Source organism: Pseudoliparis swirei, chromosome 1 (assembly GCF_029220125.1).
Source record: "Pseudoliparis swirei isolate HS2019 ecotype Mariana Trench chromosome 1, NWPU_hadal_v1, whole genome shotgun sequence".
Taxonomy (NCBI): domain Eukaryota; kingdom Metazoa; phylum Chordata; class Actinopteri; order Perciformes; family Liparidae; genus Pseudoliparis; species Pseudoliparis swirei.
This window is the reverse complement of record NC_079388.1, coordinates 3778569-3800537: the sequence shown is the minus strand read 5'-3', so window position 1 is coordinate 3800537 and position 21969 is coordinate 3778569. Positions and strand designations below refer to the sequence as shown.

Here is a 21969-nt window from a genome sequence, read left to right as displayed (position 1 = left end):
CCATCATACCATGGTGACTCCATCATACCATGTTGACTACACACCATCATACCATGGTGACTCCATCATACCATGGTGACTCCATCATACCATGTTGACTACACACCATCATACCATGGTGACTCCATCATACCATGTTGACTCCATCATACCATGTTGACTCCACACCATCATACCATGGTGACTCCATCATACCATGGTGACTCCATCATACCATGTTGACTCCACACCATCATACCATGGTGACTCCATCATACCATGGTGACTCCACACCATCATACCGTGGTGACTCCATCATACCGTGTTGACTCCACACCATCATACCGTGGTGACTCCATCATATCGTGTTGACTCCACACCATCATACCGTGGTGACTCCATCATACCGTGGTGACTCCATCATACCATGGTGACTCTGTTACGGTTTCGAACCCGCCACGGGGTTCGAACCCGCCACCTCTGCGTTCTGCTGCTGGAGTTCCTGTGCGCTATCCACTGCGCCGTCCACACTCTACCATCTAAACACTCAGGCTCATCTGAGCCTTCCTCCCTGGTGACGAGCTGACTGGGCGTTGGCACTGCACACCTGCTCTCAGTTACAATCAACTCCAGAGACTACAATAACCCGGTCTTCACTCCTGCTCCTCGCCAGATCATCCCATAGAATCACCTGGCAAGTACCAGGAGAAGCTTTGAGCTACATTGTTGCTGTCCGTACTTTGTAGAGCTGTTTTCAGTGCTTTGCTGCATTCCTTCTGACACCTTTTTTCACTCCAGACCTGCCGTGCCACGACCCCCTGCCTGGACTCTGACTACTCTTCCGAATGCCCCTAAGTATATGTTATATTTTATAGATCTACCTAAATACGTATGCTTAACAACAGCCTGTGAGTTTTATGTATTCAGGTATATTTATAGATATATATATATATACATCTAGTTGCCTTGTTGGACATTAAAACGCCTCGTTAGGCATTAACTCATTCCCTGCCTTCGGAGTACTGCATTTTGGGTTCAAACACCACTCAGTCCTAACAGATGATCTGGCCAACATGAACTCAGCTGACTCCGGAGATCAGGCCTCTCCACCTGGGCCGCTCGCTTCTGCCCATGCTGCTATTCAACGCCAAGACAAGGTGCTTGCTGACCACGCCCGGCTACTTCGTGAGGCTTCTGGTATGATGCAGAGCGTTGCTGGGGAGCAGCAGACCCACTCAACAACTACTGCAATTAGCCAGCGACCAACAGGCCCTGCTAACTCAGTTGAACACCATTTCCACCCAGTTGACTGCTCTGGGTGCCGCAGCCTCACCAGCCCCGCAAGTTCCTGTCACTACAGCTCCGGGTCCACTTCCCCCTCCTGGTCCTATAGCCTGGGAGCCTAGCTTAGCTAGCCCTAAGCCTTATGATGGGGCTTTCACAGAGTTTAGGGGATTCATGTTGCAGTGCAATTTTGTTTTCGAGATGCAGCCCAGCATGTTTTCCGCCGATGCAGCCAGGGTAGCCTACGTTGCCACTCATACTACCGGTGACGCTCTTCGTTGGGTCCAGTCTTTCTTGAGCTTCAACCCGGGGACAAGACACAACTATGCCAACTTCGAGGAGGAGTTCAGGAGGGTTTTGATCACCCCGTCGCCGGTCAGGATGCAGGCTCACGGCTACTCCACATCAAGCAGAGCTCTCGCACGGTTGCTGCCTATGCAATCGAGTTCCGCACACTCGCAGCCAGCGCGGGATGGCAGGACTCCACTCTGCGCTGTATCTTTAGAGATGGCCTCACGGAGGTTCTGAAGGATGAGCTGGTTAGAGATAAGCCTGCTGATCTCAATAGTCTCATCAGCCTTGCCAGTGATGTTGACGAACGCCTCCGTGAGCGCAGGAGGACCAGGGCACATTCACATCAAGGCTCCTCGCGTTTGACTCCCACTCTCTCGTGTTCATCTGAGACTTTCGGTTCAGACTCAGGTGCTGAGCCAATGGAGGTCGGCCGACTACGTCTGTCTGCTGCAGAGAGGGAGCACCGGAGGACCAGGGGTCTCTGCATGTATTGTGGCCAGAGGGGTCACATCAGAGACGACTGTCCCAGTCGGCCAAAAGATTAGGCTCACCGGAGACCAGGGGATACCAGGTGAGCCGAATCTCTCGTTCTCCTACATCCACCGGCCCTGAGGTATTCAGGGACACCATTCTCCCCGCTTCCCAGGTGATTGGAGTGATCACCACGGATCTCGAGGCAGCGGTCAGGAGGGCTCAGTGCACTCAACCTGATCCGGGAACTGGACCCCCCAACCGACTGTTCGTTCCTGATGCGGTCCGGTCCCAGGTTCTCCAATGGTGCCATGCCAGCCGGGTGGCTTGTCATCCAGGGATCACCCGCACCCTGTCATTTGTGCGCCGGAGATTCTGGTGGCCTACAATGGTGGAGGATGTTCGGAGGTTCGTTTCTGCCTGCACGGTATGTGCTCGAAGCAAGGCGTCCCATCAGGCTCCTGCTGGTCTCCTGCGCCCGCTTCCGGTCCCGGGTCGTCCTTGGTCACAGATTTCTTTGGATTTCGTCACCGGTCTTTCCCCGTCCATGGGCAACACCGTTATCCTCACGGTGGTAGACCGTTTTCCAAGGCTGTGCACCTCGTGGCCCTCCTAAGCTACCTTCTTCAAAGGAGACCGCTGAGTTGCTCATGGAACATGTATATCGCCTACACGGACTCCCAGCCGACATCGTTAGTGACCGTGGCCCCCAGTTTACCTCCCAAGTTTGGAGGGCTTTCTGTAGGGGCATTGGCGCCACCATCAGTCTCTCCTCCGGGTATCACCCGCAGACAAATGGACAGGCGGAGCGGGCCAATCAGAACATGGAGACAGCCCTCCGATGCGTTTCTGCTCTTCATCCGTCATCCTGGAGTAAGGACCTGCCATGGGTGGAGTACTCGATGAATACCCTTGTCTGTGATGCCACTGGTATGTCACCCTTTGAGTGCTCACTGGGATACCAGCCTCCCCTGTTTCCGGCCCAGGAGACGGAGGTTGCCGTCCCCTCAGTGCAAGCCCACCTACAACGATGCCGGAGAATATGGAGGACTGTCCGTGCAGCTCTACTAAGGTCAAACACCCGTGCTTGCCGAGGGGCCAACCGTCGGCGCACCAAGGCCCCGCAGTACAGGGTGGGTCAGCAGGTGTACCTCTCGTCGTCTGACCTGCCACTACAAGTGGAGTCCCGGAAGCTGGCGCCCCGGGTTCCTGGGACCTTTCAGGATTGAGCATATCATCAATCCTGTTGCTGTACGTCTCCAGCTCCCTTCCTCCATGAAGCGGGTCCACCCAGTATTCCATGTCTCCAAGATAAAACCCATCTCCTCATGTCCCTTGACCCCTCCACCCCTTGCTCCCCCTCCACCACAGATGGTCGATGGGCATCCTCAGTGGACGGTGCGGCGGCTACTGCGAGTGCGCCGTTGTGGTCGTGGGTACCAATACCTGGTCGACTGGGAGGGGTATGGACCTGAGGAGCGCAGTTGGGTCTCCCGGGGCCTCATCATGAGTCCTGAGCTCCTGCGAGAGTTCTACAGGGATCATCCTGATGCACCTGGAGGGTCGCCAGGGGTCTCCCGTCGAGGGTGGGGTCCTGTTATAAAATTTGAATATTTCCTCAGACCAAGTAAAAAAAAAGATTTATAACAGCAAAACAAAATCAAACATTTGAAAATGTGTTTCCAGGTGTTTCGAGTTAGACGATTCAAGTGATTTGTTTAATACCCTACTAGTATACTTTTTCATGATATTCTAATATTTAGAAATAGGATATTTGAGTTTTCTTAAGCTGTAAACCATAATCAGCAATATTAAAAGAATAAAAGGCTTGCAATATTTCAGTTGATTTGTAATGAATCCAGAATGCATGACATTTTTGTTTTTTTAATTGCATTACAGAAAATAAAGAACTTTATCACAATATTCTAATTTTCTGAGACAGTCCTGTATATCTATAGCATTGGTATTGTTGTGCCTTCTGTGTCATACTCTCTGCACGGATAACATATCTCTCTCTCTCTCTCTCTGCCCACACGCACTGCAGAACAATACATAATCTGTAATCTGCTCGTTAAACTGCTGGATGAGTTATTCTCTGCAACGTGCATTAAAATAAGCAGCAGGTGGGACACATCTCATTCATATAAACTAAACTATACAACTAAATACATTCTATTTCATCAACTCCATTAAAGTTGCATGTTGCACGTCCATCTTCCTCATTGGCTGAGGACTCGTGCATCAGTATCTGGTTCTGTGGGACACGGCGTGGGCGGTGAAACGGGAGCCGGCTGCACGCCGCCGTCACAGGAACTGTGATTTTAATTCAGGTGCAGATCAGGCCTCCCGCCCCCGCAGCCAATCAGACTCTCTCTGAGAGACCGACATTTTATTTTTAAACTAAAAAGTCATGGCTGTCAATCTCTTTTAATTAGAGGCCTCTTTTTAAAAAACGCACGTGGCGTCGACCTGACCGAGGTTTGGGCGGCCATCTCCCATTCCCCGCGTCCCCGTGGTCAGATGGCTCGATACACCCCGAGCAAAGACAGAGGTCGTCCTCGGAGCCGTCAGCCGTCTGATTGGCCGTCCTCCGAGTAATCAGGGGGCGCTGGTGCCGCTCGTAGGAGCGAGCGGCGTCTGATTCAATTGTGCAGCAATAATGAAATAAAAACCAGAGTAAACATGATTCTCCTCGAGCAAAACAAAAGGGAGAGAAAAGAGAAAAGGTGATTACAGAAAGCCTTGGGGTTTGGGGGAGGGGGGGAGGGGAGGGGGGAGGAGCCGAGGCCACAAATGGCCGATCGTCCCGATGAAGAGTTGATTTGAAGAAGCCCGACTGCCTTTGAGCTGGACCACATTGATCCACGGGTTCCCCTGGCTGGTCCAGTTCACGCAACACCGGCAATTTCACGGTTGATCACCACATCGGTGTGAGTTTCTGCTCGTTGCCTCCAGCCGCACACAGAAACACTCGTATGGATCGGTTTCTCGCTCTGGCGCGTTTAAATCCGATTCGGCGAGGACGCTTATTGTTGTCTCTCTCGCAAATAAATGAAGATATCTTCTGTTTTTTAAAGTGAAAATGGACATTTGTTCACCCCCATCTATTAGTTCCAAGTCCATCAGTGTCTCTCTGGAATCTTTTCCTTTCTCGTCCATTGATTGGATGAGAGGGTTTTTCTTAAAATGGAAATAGAAGATGTCGGTGTTGGTGTCCTGGGGGTTGAGGGTGGTGTGAATGACTCTGAAAAGGTTGAGTTAATGTGGTGACTGTTTCCCGTAAGTCTTTATTTTGTAAATGACCTTGTATGTTTTGAGTCCTTTTATTTTGAAGTACTTTCGGCAAGAACCGGAAGTAGATGTAAATCTCGTAACTTGAGTACTGAAGGAAAAGATGTTCATGAGTATTGTTCTTACTCTGAGCTGCTGAGCACCGAGCAGAGCAGGAACACGGGACTCGGTTTTATTTGGGCTTTGACGACATGTTTAGTGACTTTATTCTTTAATAACTTGTAAAATGTATAATTTGTTATAAAATGATAATTTCTGTTATTAATTTAGTGGATATATATATATATATATTTATATATATAAATATATATATATACAGGACTGTCTCAGAAAATTAGAATATTGTGATAAAGTTCTTTATTTTCTGTAATGCAATTAAAAAAACAAAAATGTCATGCATTCTGGATTCATTACAAATCAACTGAAATATTGCAAGCCTTTTATTCTTTTAATATTGCTGATTATGGCTTACAGCTTAAGAAAACTCTAAAATCCTATCTCATAAAATTTTAATATTTCCTCAGACCAAGTACAAAAAAAGATTTATAACAGCTGAGTGTTTGTCAAGGCTCAGGAAACCCTTGCAGGTGTTTCGAGTTAATTAGACAATTCAAGTGATTTGTTTAATACCCTACTAGTATACTTTTTCATGATATTCTAATATTTAGAGATAGGATATTTGAGTTTTCTTAAGCTGTAAGCCATAATCAGCAATAAATCAGAATAAAAGGCTTGCAATATTTCAGTTGATTTGTAATGAATCCAGAATGCATGACATTTTTGTTTTTTTAATTGCATTACAGAAAATAAAGAACTTCATCACAATATTCTAATTTTCTGAGACAGTCCTGTATATGAATGTCATCTTATTAATGTTTACATAAGTGCTCAATTCTGTTTTTTTTTTCTTCGTAGTTGTTTCGGATATTTCTGGAAATTAAATGGAAAAAGAGAAACTCTTAAATGTATGTTCATCAACACAACTCATGGCTGAACATAAATAAAGTAAATTCTGGAAACATCAGTACGCTTCACTGTTGTCCGTCTGGGGCTCCAAAGAGGAAATGTTCTATAATATAATATTTATAGAGTAACGCAAACTGTGTCAACAACTGCTCGAGGCAGAGAAAAGGTACCCGACATGATGTGCATCCGATGCGTGAAGCACTTCTTTATGGTGATTCATGGAAATGAACAATCAATTTCTCATCAACTCCTTCTGTACTCTCGCAGGCGAGGAGAGGGATCTCCTCCCCACTGACCATCTGACTGACCACGACCGGCCGCCATTAAAACAAAGGTTCACGAGTTGGAAAGTGTCTGGAAGAACCCCGCTGGATTCACTCGGCAACAGGAGAAGATGGTCAGAAGATTTTAATCATGATAGTAATACTCTTACCCCGGAGACATTCAGCTCTAGTTTATTCATCCCTCGCCGCTTGTTCACAGACATGTTGGAGCACAGACGACTTGTAGGAGGTGAAAGCAAACGGCAGTGGAGACTCAAATGTACACACGGAGAAATGAGAGAGAGAGGCAGTGACAGATGGCCGATCTTCAGTTTGGAATGATAGAGCTCCGGAGGGAGGGGGCGGGGCCGAGATGACCATCTACAACTAACAAGGGTCCCGCAATCTAATCATTATTGACCTTTAGAATAAAGAGGTGGCTGGAGGTCAGCATGTACAGCCGCTCGTTGGTCGCCCTGAAGCCCAGGATGGGCTTATCGGAGTCCAGGCTGGCCACCTGTTGCTTGGCGACCTGGCCCACCTGGCGGCCCTGCTTCCGGTTGAAGAGGACGGTGTCCACCGGCGCCGGCTGCCGGTAGATGAAGGCCCGGCGGAGGCACTCGCCCAGCGAGGCGTAAGAGAAGTTCGGGGCGCAGGTCGCAAACTTCTTATCCCGCTTGGACGCCTGGACGTAGCCTGAGGGAGAGACACGGCGGTGACATCAGAGACACGCCCACTCTGACTTAGTTACATCAGACACGCCCACTCTGACTTAGTTACATCAGAGACACGCCCACTCTGACTAAAGTGACATCAGAGACACGCCCACTCGGACTAAAGTGACATCAGACACGCCCACACTGACTAAAGTGACATCAGAGACACGCCCACTCGGACTAAAGTGACATCAGAGACACGCCCACTCGGACTAAAGTGACATCAGAGACACGCCCACTCTGACTTAAGTGACATCAGAGACACGCCCACTCTGACTAAAGTGACATCAGAGACACGCCCACTCGGACTTAAGTGACATCAGAGACACGCCCACACTGACTAAAGTGACATCAGAGACACGCCCACTCGGACTAAAGTGACATCAGAGACACGCCCACTCTGACTAAAGTGACATCAGAGACACGCCCACTCTGACTTAAGTGACATCAGAGACACGCCCACTCTGAGTCAAGTGACATCAGAGACACGCCCAAAGTCAATACTGGAATGCAGAAATGTAGCGTATAGGACCTGATTTGATTAATTTAAAGTCAACAAGGATGTCGTTTGTTTACAGACTGTAAAGCCCACTGAGGCAAAGTTGTAATGTGTGATATTGGGCTATTTAAAATAAACTGAATTGAAAATAAACTGAATTATTTGTCCCAGTTCCTAGTGACTAGCTCAATGTCACCTCAAGGACTTTGATTCATGTGCTCCTGCCTCTGAACCACACGGTTCAGATGAATTAAACCCGTTAAACTGGTTTCACTCCCGTGTCCATGTGTTAATTGCAGAAGGCCTGAAGCCGCTGACCTGAGCTTCTGTTGGACGCCAGGTCTCCGTCGCTGCGGGAAAACTAATTATCCCTCGCTCGTAAAAATCCGATTCGCTACTTCCTGTGTGATTTTTCATCTGTCACCAGCGTGTTGGATAACAACACTTGACTTTCTGAGCAGAACTATCCATCCATCCATCCGTTCTTTTATAAAATAATGTCGTCGGGTGGAGCTTCGACCAGCTCGAACTAAACCCAACCCGTTATTACGCTATATGACGTTTTCCCTAAAAGGAGCTTTTATTCTGAAATACATTACCTGAACTGTGGGGACCAAATATGTTCTGCATAAGAATATACAAACTCGCAAGATCCATTAAAGTCTGATTCAATTCCACTAATGTGAAAACAAATAAAGACGATAACTGCACATGGATGTCAACGCTAGGTGTCCAACGCATTACTGTAGGAGGTCTAGGTGTGGGCTGTGAGACAGGAAGTGGGCGTGTCTTCAGCGGCGGCGCTCACCCAGGGCGTTGAAGGTGGCGACGTGCTCCCACATGTCTCCGGGCTGGTCGGGCCGCGGCTGCCACACCAGAGCGTCCACGTCGTGCCGGAGGCAGAGACACGGCATGGCGGACGGGTTCACGTCCACGGTGAACAGGTACTGGTGGCTGCCCAGGTTCACCTGCAGACACCGGGGGACACGAGGAGACATCAGGGGACACGAGGAGACATCAGGGGACACGAGGAGACACAGGGAGACATCAGGGGACACAAGGGGACACGAAGAGACACAAGGAGACATCAGGGGACACCAGGGGACATCAGGGGACACAAGGAGACATCAGGGGACACAAGGAGACATCAGGGGACACGAGGAGACATCAGGGGACACCAGGGGATACAAGGAGACATCAGGGGACACCAGGGGACACGAGGAGACATCAGGGGATACGAGGAGACACCAGGGGACACGAGGAGACATCAGGGAAACATCAGGAGACACAGGGAGACATCAGGGGACACGAGGAGACACCAGGGGACACAGTGAGACATCAGGGGACACGGGGAGACATCAGGGGACACAAGGAGACATCAGGGGACACAGGGAGACACAAGGGGACACAGGGAGACATCAGGGGACACGAGGAGACACCAGGGGACACGAGGAGACATCAGGGGACACGAGGAGACATCAGGGGACACGAGGAGACATCAGGGGACACGAGGAGACATCAGGGGACACGAGGAGACACAGGGAGACATCAGGGGACACAAGGGGACACGAAGAGACACAAGGAGACATCAGGGGACACCAGGGGACATCAGGGGACACAAGGAGACATCAGGGGACACAAGGAGACATCAGGGGACACAGGGAGACATCAGGAGACACGAGGAGACATCAGGGGACACAAGGAGACACCAGAGGACACAAGGAGACATCAGGGGACACAAGGAGACATCAGGGGACACAAGGAGACATCAGGGGACACGAGGAGACACCATGGGACACAAGGAGACATCAGGGGACACAAGGGGACACAAGGAGACATCAGGGGACACAGGGAGACACCAGGGGACACAAGGAGACATCAGGGGACACGGGGAGACATCAGGGGACACAGGGAGACATCAGGGGACACCAGGGGACACAATGAGACATCAGGGGACACGAGGAGACACAAGGGGACACGAGGAGACACAAGGGGACACCAGGGGACACAAGGAGACATCAGGGGACACAAGGAGACACCAGGGGAGACAAGGAGACACCAGGAGATACAATGAGACATCAGGGGACACAAGGAGAGACCAGGGGACACCAGGAGACACATGGAGACACAAGGAGACATCAGGGGACACAAGGAGACACCAGGGGAGACAAGGAGACATCAGGGGACACAAAGAGACACCAGGAGATACAAGGAGACATCAGGGGACACAAAGAGACACCAGGAGATACAAGGAGACATCAGGGGACACAATGAGACACAAGGAGACATCAGGGGACACAAGGAGACATCAGGGGACACGAGGAGACACAAGGGGACACCAGGGGACACAAGGAGACACAAGGGGACACCAGTGGACACAAGGAGACACCGGGGGGGACACAAGGAGACATCAGGGGACACAAGGAGACACCAGGAGATACAAGTAGACACAAGGGGACACAAGGAGACATCAGGGGACACATGGAGACAACATGGGACACAAGGAGACACCAGGGGACACATGGAGACACAAGGAGACACAATGAGACAACAGGAGATACAAGTAGACACAAGGGGACACAAGGAGACATCAGGGGACACATGGAGACAACATGGGACACAAGGAGACACCAGGGGACACATGGAGACACAAGGAGACGTCAGGGGACATAATGAGACAACAGGGGACACAAGGAGACACCAGGGGACACATGGAGACAACATGGGACACAAGGAGACACCAGGGGACACATGGAGACACAAGGAGACAACAGGGGACACAATGAGACACCAGGGGACACAAGGAGACACCAGGGGACACAAGGAGACATCAGGGGACACAAGGAGACAACATGGGACACAATGAGACACAAGGAGACATCAGGAGACACCAGGGGACACAAGGAGACAACAGGGGACACATGGAGACACCAGGGGACACAAGGAGACACCAGGGGACACAAGGAGACAACATGGGACACAAGGAGACACCAGGGGACACATGGAGACATCAGGGGACATAAGGAGACAACAGGGGACACAATGAGACACAAGGAGACACCAGGGGACACAATGAGACACAAAGAGACACCAGGGGACACGAGGAGACACCAGGGGACACCAGGAGACATCAGGGGACACAAGGAGACACCAGGGGAGACAAGGAGACACCAGGAGATACAAGCAGACATCAGGGGACACGAGGACACACAAGGGGACACCAGGAGACACAAGGAGACATCAGGGGACACAAGGAGACACCAGGGGAGACAAGGAGACACCAGGAGATACAAGGAGACATCAGGGGACACAAGGAGACACAAGGGGACACATGGAGACACCAGGGGACACAAGGAGACACCAGGGGAGACAAGGAGACACCAGGAGATACAAGGAGACATCAGGGGACACAAAGAGACACCAGGAGATACAAGGAGACATCAGGGGACACAAAGAGACACCAGGAGATACAAGGAGACATCAGGGGACACAATGAGAAACAAGGAGACATCAGGGGACACAAGGAGACATCAGGGGACACGAGGAGACACCAGGGGACACCAGTGGACACAAGGAGACACCGGGGGAGACATCAGGGGACACAAGGAGACATCAGGGGACACAAGGAGACACCAGGAGATACAAGTAGACACAAGGGGACACAAGGAGACATCAGGGGACACAAGGAGACACCAGGGGAGACAAGGAGACACCAGGAGATACAAGGAGACATCAGGGGACACAAGGAGACATCAGGGGACACAAAGAGACACCAGGAGATACAAGGAGACATCAGGGGACACAATGAGACACAAGGAGACACCAGGAGACACAAGGGGACACAAGGAGACATCAGGGGACACAAGGAGACATCAGGGGACACGAGGAGACACAAGGGGACACAAGGAGACATCAGGGGACACAAGGAGACACCAGTGGACACAAGGAGACACCGGGGGAGACATCAGGGGACACAAGGAGACACCAGGGGACACAAGGAGACACCAGGAGATACAAGTAGACACAAGGGGACACAAGGAGACATCAGGGGACACAAGGAGACACCAGGGGAGACAAGGAGACACCAGGAGATACAAGTAGACATCAGGGGACACAAGGAGACATCAGGGGACACAAAGAGACACCAGGAGATACAAGGAGACATCAGGGGACACCATGAGACATCAGGGGACACAAGGAGACACCAGGGGACACAAGGAGACATCAGGGGACACAAGGAGACACCAGGGGACACAAGGAGACAACATGGGACACAAGGAGACACCAGGGGACACATGGAGACATCAGGGGACACAAGGAGACAACAGGGGACACAATGAGACACCAGGGGACACAAGGAGACACCAGGGGACACATGGAGACACAAGGAGCCATCAGGGGACACAAGGAGACAACATGGGACACAATGAGACACAAGGAGACATCAGGGGACACAAGGAGACAACAGGGGACACATGGAGACACCAGGGGACACAAGGAGACACAAGGAGACAACATGGGACACAAGGAGACACCAGGGGACACATGGAGACACAAGGAGACATCAGGGGACACAAGGAGACAACAGGGGACACAATGAGACACAAGGAGACACCAGGGGACACAATGAGACACAAAGAGACACATGGAGACACCAGGGGACACATGGAGACACCAGGGGGCACCAGGAGACACCAGGGGACACAAGGAGACACCAGGGGAGACAAGGAGACACCAGGAGATACAAGCAGACATCAGGGGACACGAGGACACACAAGGGGACACCAGGGGACACAAGGAGACACCAGGGGACACCAGGAGACACAAGGAGACACATGGATACACAAGGAGACATCAGGGGACACAAGGAGACACCAGGGGAGACAAGGAGACACCAGGAGATACAAGGAGACATCAGGGGACACAAGGAGACACAAGGGGACACCAGGAGACATCAGGGGACACAAGGAGACACTAGGGGAGACAAGGAGACACCAGGAGATACAAGGAGACATCAGGGGACACAAGGAGACACAAGGGGACACCAGGAGACACAAGGAGACATCAGGGGACACAAGGAGACACCAGGGGAGACAAGGAGACACCAGGAGATACAAGGAGACATCAGGGGACACAAAGAGACACCAGGAGATACAAGGAGACATCAGGGGACACAAAGAGACACCAGGAGATACAAGGAGACATCAGGGGACACAATGAGAAACAAGGAGACATCAGGGGACACAAGGAGACATCAGGGGACACGAGGAGACACCAGGGGACACCAGTGGACACAAGGAGACACCGGGGGAGACATCAGGGGACACAAGGAGACACCAGGGGACACAATGAGACATCAGGGGACACAAGTAGACACCAGGAGATACAAGTAGACACAAGGAGACACAAGGAGACATCAGGGGACACAAGGAGACACCAGGTGAGACAAGGAGACACCAGGAGATACAAGGAGACATCAGGGGACACAATGAGACACCAGGAGACATCAGGGGACACAAGGAGACATCAGGGGACACAAGGAGACATCAGGGGACACAAGGAGACACCAGGAGATACAAGTAGACACAAGGGGAGACAAGGAGACACCAGGAGATACAAGGAGACATCAGGGGACACAAGGAGACACCAGGGGACACAAGGAGACAACAGGGGACACATGGAGACACCAGGGGACACAAGGGGACACAAGGAGACATCAGGGGACACAATGAGACACCAGGGGACACGAGGAGACACAATGAGACACCAGGGGACACGAGGAGACACAAGGAGACACCATGGGACACAAGGAGACACCAGGGGACACGAGGAGACACCAGGGGACACATGGAGACACAAGGAGACACCAGGGGAAATGAGGAGACACCAGGGGACACAATGAGACACCAGGGGACACAAGGAGATACAAGGAGACATCAGGGGACACGAGGAGACACAAGGGGACACAAGGAGACAACAGGGGACACAATGAGACACAAGGAGACACCAGGGGACACGAGGAGACACAAGGAGACACCAGGAGATACAAGGATACATCAGGGGACACGAGGAGACACCAGGGGACACGAGGAGACACAAGGGGACACAAGGAGACAACAGGGGACACAATGAGACACCAGGGGACACGAGGGGACACAAAGAGACACCAGGGGACACAAGGGGACACGAGGAGACACCAGGGGACACGAGGAGACACAAGGGGACATGAGGAGACACAAGGAGACACCAGGGGACACAAGAAGACATCAGGGGACACGAGGAGACACCAGGGGACACGAGGAGACACAATGAGACAAAAGGAGACACCAGGGGATACGAGGAGACACAAGGGGACACATGGAGACACACGGAGACACAAGGGGACACATGGAGACACAAGGAGACATCAGGGGACACAAGGAGACACCAGGGGAAATGAGGAGACACCAGGGGACACATGGAGACACAAGGAGACATCAGGGGACACACAGGGACACAAGGAGACAACAGGGGACACGAGGAGACACCAGGGGACACAATGAGATACAAGGAGATACAAGGAGACATCAGGGGACACGAGGAGACACAAGGAGACACAATGAGACACAAGGAGACACCAGGGGATACGAGGAGACACAAGGAGACATCAGGGGACACAAGGAGACACAAGGGGACACATGGAGACACAAGGAGACATCAGGGGACACAAGGAGACACCAGGGGAAATGAGGAGACACCAGGGGACACATGGAGACATCAGGGGACACAAGGAGACAACAGGGGACACGAGGAGACACCAGGGGACACAATGAGACACAAGGAGACACAAGGAGACACAAGGAGACACATGGAGACACAAGGAGACACAAGGAGACACAAGGAGACACATGGAGACACAAGGAGACACATGGAGACACAAGGAGACACAAGGAGACACAAGGAGACAACAGGGGACACAATGAGACACGAGGAGACACAAGGAGACAACAGGGGACACAAGGAGACACCAGGAGACAACAGGGGACACAAGGAGACAACAGGGGACACAAGGAGACATCAGGGGACATGTTAAACATGCGATGTTTAAAGGATGTTCTCATGAGGTTTTCTTTTCCTTCCTTCCTTTTCTTTGTTTGCTTGTTTCATTCCCACCTACTGTCCTTGTTTCCTTTCCTTTCTTCTTTCGGTCCTTTTTTATTTGTTTCTTTCTTTCCCTTTTTCTTTACCACTGTTTCTTCCTTTTTCCCCTTCCTTTTGTCTTTGTTGGTTTCCTTTCTTTTCTACCTTTACTTCCTTCATTCTTTTTTCCTTTCCTTTCTTCCTTGTCTTTGTTTGCTTGTTTCATTCCCACCTACCGACCTTGTTTCCTTTCCTTTCTTCCTGCCGTCTTTGTTTATTCGTTTCTTTCCTTCCCTTTTTTCTACAAAACCTTTGTTTCCCTTCCTTTTTCTGTCTGTCTGTCTCCTTGTTTCCTTCCTTCCTTCTTTTTCATTAATGTCTACTTCCTTACTTCCTCCAGTTTGAAATGATTGCAAATACATTTCCATCTCCAGCGTTGATGTTTCTCTCGTGAGCTTCTCCTCCCTCGATGTGACGGCGTCGCGCTTCGATTCAGCCGGGTCGTTCTGGGTGAACCGGCGTACGAGTAGTTTGTGATAACAGCCAGATGAGTCCACGACATTCACTCCTCTGATCGATGTGCTTGACGGAATTGCGTGCGTGTGAGTGTGTGTGAGTGAGTGTGTGAGTGTGTGTTCAAAACTATTCCAGTTGGACTCCAATCGGTTGGCAGAGTGAACGACCGGCGCTGTGACATAATCGCTCCTCCACATCTGACGGCTCACGCGGAGTCAACCCACATCCTGTGAAAGCGTCTTCGGGGCCGTCGGCCGGCGCCGGCCCCCCCGACTCGACAGGCATTGAACGCTCGCTGACGAGCCTTTGAAAGCGAGCCGGCGCTCTAAAGAACTCATTTTCTTTGCCACTTTGGACTTTGAAAAGCGCGACAGCTCCTCTTGAGCTTTAAAGTCCGGCCGGCGTGTGCGAGAGCGGACCGACGATAACGAGCCCGCCGTCCCGATTTGTGAGATTTGTCATGAAAAGAAACGGCAACAAAAAGAAGAAAATGAAGAATAAGTACGCTGTTGACTTCAATCAGAAGAGTGCGCGTGTGCATTTGAATGATTTGTTCCTCCTCTCCGCACTGGGACGTGCTCATCAATCAGAGCAATCAGCTTATGCAACACGCAGCCAGCCCCACAGCTCCCAGCGTCAACATCTGCAACCACAGCACATTCATTAGTGCTCCTCGGGGCCTCCATATAAATTAAGAGAGACTCGTCCCTCAGTTAATGGATCAGTCCATCAACACACATGTGATTAGTCTGATTAATCATATTAAAGGAGTTTTTTCGTAGACCCTGATGCTCAAAAGATATTTTCAGGTCAACAATCCAGTGTTGACTTGGCACCGACCGTCTCCGGTGTAAAGAAAAGAGCCAATCGTGTGAGAGCTTTAATACCCTCAGATAATCCAGTTACAGCTCAGTCAATACCGAACACTGAAACACTATCACATCTTGGGCTCTCACTCGTCGATATGGGTGATGGGTGTGGGCGTGTACTCCGGTTATTGTGTGATACAGATAGGTGACCTTACTCTCCGCCTAGTGGCCGGATCTCAGTAGATGGAGACGCTCAAACACACTTATTTAGTTTTCCTAAGACATGAGCGTTGCTACTGTAATGCCGGGTCCTGGGAAATGGAAACGCTTCGCTCTGATATTCGAACGGCCGCGTTCCTGAAAATAAATAAATCCAATTATGAAGCCGTAATGTCATTATTTTAGAGCAAACCGCTTCTCGACGGCCCTGAAGACAGATCAGAAGAAACAAAACCGCGGTAAAACTTTAATGAGCCGAACGAGATGGACAGAAATAAAACGTCTGCTTTTGTTTCTTTAACAAAGCCGTTGGTGAATGAGGAGGAACAAGCGTCAGATTAATCTTCCAAATTCATGCTAATTCCTGTTACCTGCGAAACACAGATATGCTATTGGACAAGAGAAGAAACGAGACGGACGGGCCGGGTTTCATGACCCGGCCACGAGGAAAGAGGACCCGAGGACCTGAGGACCAAAATGCACGTTTAGACTGTGGGGGTGCATGTGGGGATTTCGGGCTCCGTGTGTGTGTATAAAAGCAGAGAAAAATGACCCCAAGAGGATCAATAAAGTTATCTTCTGTTCCTACCATATTCCATGGCGTTAGGAATATCCGATGTTAGAGGTATATACAACATTAAGAGGAATATCTTACATTAGGAATATATACGACCTTATGAATATACGACGTTAGGGATATACAATGTTAGGAATATACAACGTTAGGAATATACGATGTTAGGAATATATGATGTTAGGAATATACGACGTTAGGAATATACGATGTTAGGAATATAAGACGTTAGGAATTTGCGATGTTAGGAATATACGACGTTAGGAATATACGATGTTAGGAATATACGACGTTAGGAATATACAACGTTAGGAATATAAGATGTTAGAATATACGTTAGGAATTTGCGATGTTAGGAATATACGACGTTAGGAATATACGACGTTAGGAATATATAACGTTAGGAATATACGACGTTAGGAATATAAGATGTTAGAATATACGACATTAGGAATTTGCGATGTTAGGAATATCCAATGTTAGAGGAATATACGACGTATGGGAAATTTACAACGTTACTGGAATTTGCAACGTTACTGGAATTTACGACATTATAGAAATATTCTACGTTGTACATTCCTCTAACATTCCTCTAACGTACGTTAGTTAGGAATATCGTACGTTAGGAATATACAACGTTAGAGGAATATACGACGTTATAGAAATATTCTACTTTAGGAATACACCATGCTAGAGGAAAACATCTGACGTTAGAGCAGGGGTCTCAAACTCAATTTACTTGAGTAAATTGAGTCTGGGTGAGGCTGGGGCGCATCAAGGATTAAAAAAAAGTGATCCAATCTTCTCAATCATTTATAACTAGGGATGCACCGATCTGATCGGCGCCGATCCATATCGGCCGATATTCCCATTATCGGTTTTGATCGGCGTTCTCAAAACGGCCGATCAGATGACGTAACATCTGCGAGAAAAACTATCAGAGACGTTTCAATCGACGCGCACCTCAACGGAGACGATGCGCCCGGCGAGGGCCGCAGAGTGAGAGGTCCACGAGGGGATCCTCACCACCGAGCGGCGTCCCCGTCCCCCGAGTTGAATCTCTGGGTCGACTCAGCCGACTCTCACATATCTGAGCCCCTAGAGACTGATGCTCAGGGTAAACGCATTCGATCGGGAGCGCGCGAGGATTTTGATAAAGTTAGCGGAAGGATTTAAGTGACAACATCCGGTTTTGCAAAGTTAGCGGAAAGAACCACGTGAAACAACATCCGTTTATCAAAATAAGATGTCGACAAATCAAACACTAACATATAAAAGTAAACAATTAACTGATTTTGTATCTTTATAGATCGTTTCTGAGATTTAGCTTAAATTATGCTAACATTTTTACTGTACCAAGGAAGAGTTTATAAAAATAAGTCAGACTTTTGTATGTTAAAAAAAGTCCTGTATATAGATTTCCCCAAGAGTTCCAGGAAATGAATGATGCAGATGTGTTCCATACATATCTGAAAGCCCCTACAATAGCAATCAAACTATTTTAATGTATCAATGAGGAAATTTTTAAAAGTAAAAGTCCTAAATGTTTAAAGAAATCGATAATTTCTTTAATGTTTGAGTTGCTTTATATATGTATTTCCTCATAGTCCTAGGCAATAATGCTACACAATAAATAGAATGCTTCAATCGACACCGTGATTGGTGATCGGTATTATCGGATCGGCAGATACTGATTTCAGTGATCGGTGATCGGCACCAAAAACCTGATTGGTGCATCTTTATTTATAACAATTCAGAAGATGAACGGTTCTTCAGAACATGAACGGTTCTTCAGTGTTGAAATGTCCTTGAGCAAGGCACTGAAGCCCCAGTTGCTCCCATGGTGCGTCACTGCAGCCCACTGCTCCTTATTAAGGATGGGTCGAATGCAGAGAAGAATTTACAGTCATCAATAAAGTATATATTATTATTTTTGTTAGTGCCTTTCATTCTGGGAAATGGCAGAGGTTTGCCTGAGAGGGCTTTCAATAACACACATTGTGTGGAGAATGCTCTGACGTTGTCATAGCAACACTGACAAGCTGCCCTGGCCTTGAAGCTTCTTGTTCAGTGCATTCAGCTCCTGCGTGACGTCCATGAGCCATTTGGGATCCCAGCCCAGGACCGGCCGTTCTACGCAGCGGGTTCGCAAATTCAATCCAATGAAAGTGTTTGAAAATCGAACGCTACACTTACGATGTGCCCGCCGAATTATGAGAGGCTGGATGTCCCGCACTTCGGCTGGAGAAAGCGTAACCGTAAACTATTTCTGCGTTGAGCGGCCGTTCAACTTCAATCGAATGAAAGTTTACGAAAATCGCGCAGGCCGCACTAACAGTGAACTCTGATGTCAAGTAGGGGGCCACAAAATATCGTAGAGGAATATCCGACGTTTGAGGAATATCCAACGGTAGAGGAATATCCAGGATATATCTGACGTTAGAGGAATATCCAACGTTTGAGGAATATCCGACATTTAGGAATATCCAGGATATATCCAACGTTTGAGGAATATCCTACATTAGGAATTTACGACGTTAGAGGAATATACACAGTAGAGGATTATACAACGTTAGAGGAATACCCAACAAGTTATAGGAATATCTGACGTTAGGAATATCCCTATTTATCACGCTAATTTCTACAGAGATGTGGTTGAAATTGCCTGCAGAGAATCTTTTTGCTAAGATACTCTACGTGTTGTTTGGGTTGCATGAGTGCTATACACACAATATGAAATACTACAGGATGGAAAATACAATATAACTGCCCGTCCTCCATCTGCCAAAATGCGTCAGGTAGGTGAATATTGATCTTGAGGGTTTTATAGGCTTCGTATTTGGCGTGCAGGAAGTGAGACGTTGGCACTAAAAGCAAATGTGTCAGTAAACAGAGGCCAGATGTCGGTAATAACAGCTGAGATGCCAACTCTCCATCAGCGCCTTCGCTTCCGTCATGTTCCCGTCAGGCGGCCGCTCGCTCGCCTTCACCGGGGACCCGTCGGTGTTTACTCCCTCCGGAAAACAAACTCCCTTCAGGCCGGCCGGCCACGGTGAATACACCGGAGTGAAGGACTTTCCCTCTCTGGGATCTCACGTTTCATTCTCTTGAATCAAAAGACTTTGCAACGCATCATTCTGTCTTTTAAGTCAAAGGCTCAGGCGTGTTCAGAGATGCCGCCTGATTGGCTGGCAGAGTCTCACCTGTCCAGGTGGAAAGTGCCGAGCTTCACGTTATGTTTCTATTCTTAACACATGGGAATTATTATTCTAAGGTATTCTAATAAAACAGTAACAAGCGGATGTTGAGCAGGTAATAATGACCATGATCGGAGTTAATGGCATCAGATAGTTAATTAAATTAAGTTAAATAGAGTGAGGGGGACGAGTATTTGACTTGACTTTATATGGACATCACATTATTATGGCATTATAATTTGCACCATAACTAGATGCCCTGTGTTAAGGGTAAGTTACAGCATCTGTCCACAGGAGGCTTTTTAAAGACAGTACAAGTGTGTTTACAGGGGAGTTCGGTGTGAGAACAACGTTGTTGTGAACCATGTTATTAGGTGTCAATATTTCATTAAAAACACCAAAACATGATAATTATTGATGCATTAATGTGTTCATCACTTTAATGTTGCAGCTCGTTAAACTCATCTTAACTAATTAAAATACTTATAAATGACGAGGCTATATACACGTCATAGTTTCAGTCAATTTATATTTAAAATGTATTATAAATCTGTAAAGTAGCCTAACTAGTCACTGATATAGTGAAAAAGAAAGTCGTGAAGCCAAATCCTTCCCTCTGAGATGTGAAGTAGCACTCAGGTAAAGTAGGCAACAAGTACCGCAATTTTGTACTTCTATTGTATTAAATCTAGCTTCTACATTTTAAAACCATATTGATGCATTTCACTGTAAAATGTACTCTTATTTCTTCGAGGGGTCGTCCTGCAAGCGCAAGGTAGTCGGTTCGATCCCCGCTCTCCCCATTAGTTGCATGTCGAAGTGTCCATGAGCAAGGCACTGAACCCCCAGCTGCCCCCCGGGCGCTTCACTGCAGCCCACTGCTCCTTAATAACTAAGGAGGATGGGTCAATGCAGAGAATACACTTCATATATGTATATAACTCTATGTAATATGACGATAAAAGTCTTTCTACTTTCTTTCTTGCCGAGAGGGTCCGGGAGCCGCCCGCCATCGTCTCATGTAACCCTGTGGGAAACAGCCCATTCAGCAGCTGTTGACATGTCAGTCTGGACCAAAGCGATGGACTGACATTTAAATCCCAGGATTAGACTGATGCCGCCACAGCGGCTCGAAATATTGAAAAATAAAATGCATATTTGCAACACGTGACGATAATATTTGCATTTTTTGCTTTCCAACAGACAATAACTGAAATTATTTGATTTTCTACGGCGTTATCAGTGATTCACCAAAGTTCCTAAACCGTGTGTTTTTTAAAGAAAGCCTCAAAGCCTAAATACAGCTGCCAGAATCCCAGATAGCATCCGTTATGAAAAGGTATTAAGAGATATGCCGAGTGGATATGACTCAGCCTCATAAAGAAAACACTCTCCGTCTCTTCCGCTGGAATCGTAACCAAAGAGAGGCCCAACCACAAAGGCTCCAGATAAAAATAAATAAATAAAGGTCATGGTGCGCCGTCGTGGGCAGACGCAGCGCCTGGAGCATCACGGAGAACACAAAGAGGGAGGAAGTGGTGAATGGAACCGGGAAGGCTCCCTGGACGAGATACGGATAAACACAGGTCAACACACCTGTACACACGTACATGTTCTCACACACACACACACAGAGCCTTTCATTGCCGTGTGAAAGGGTTTATTTCTAACCGCTGTGAGAGTTTTTTCGTGATGAGGGAATTCTTAAATGAAAATGAAATGGAACAAGAGGAACTGAGCGAGGGCCATCGGGGGACGGACACACACACACA

The 21969-nt window shown here is 48.7% G+C and overlaps 1 protein-coding gene across 1 annotated transcript in view; it reads right to left on the bottom strand.

The window, feature by feature from the left end:
• Nucleotides 1–6724: 6724 nt before the first annotated feature.
• The window catches only part of nudcd1 (NudC domain containing 1), a 55396-nt gene continuing 40151 nt past the window's right edge, over nucleotides 6725–21969 (bottom strand). Inside the window, exons 9-10 of the mRNA XM_056440221.1 lie at nucleotides 8572–8731; nucleotides 6725–7244 (exon numbers count right to left, since the gene is read on the bottom strand). Coding sequence (XP_056296196.1) covers nucleotides 6955–7244; nucleotides 8572–8731 — 450 coding nt within the window. The 3' untranslated portion in view covers nucleotides 6725–6954. The remainder of the gene's footprint in view (nucleotides 7245–8571; nucleotides 8732–21969) is intronic.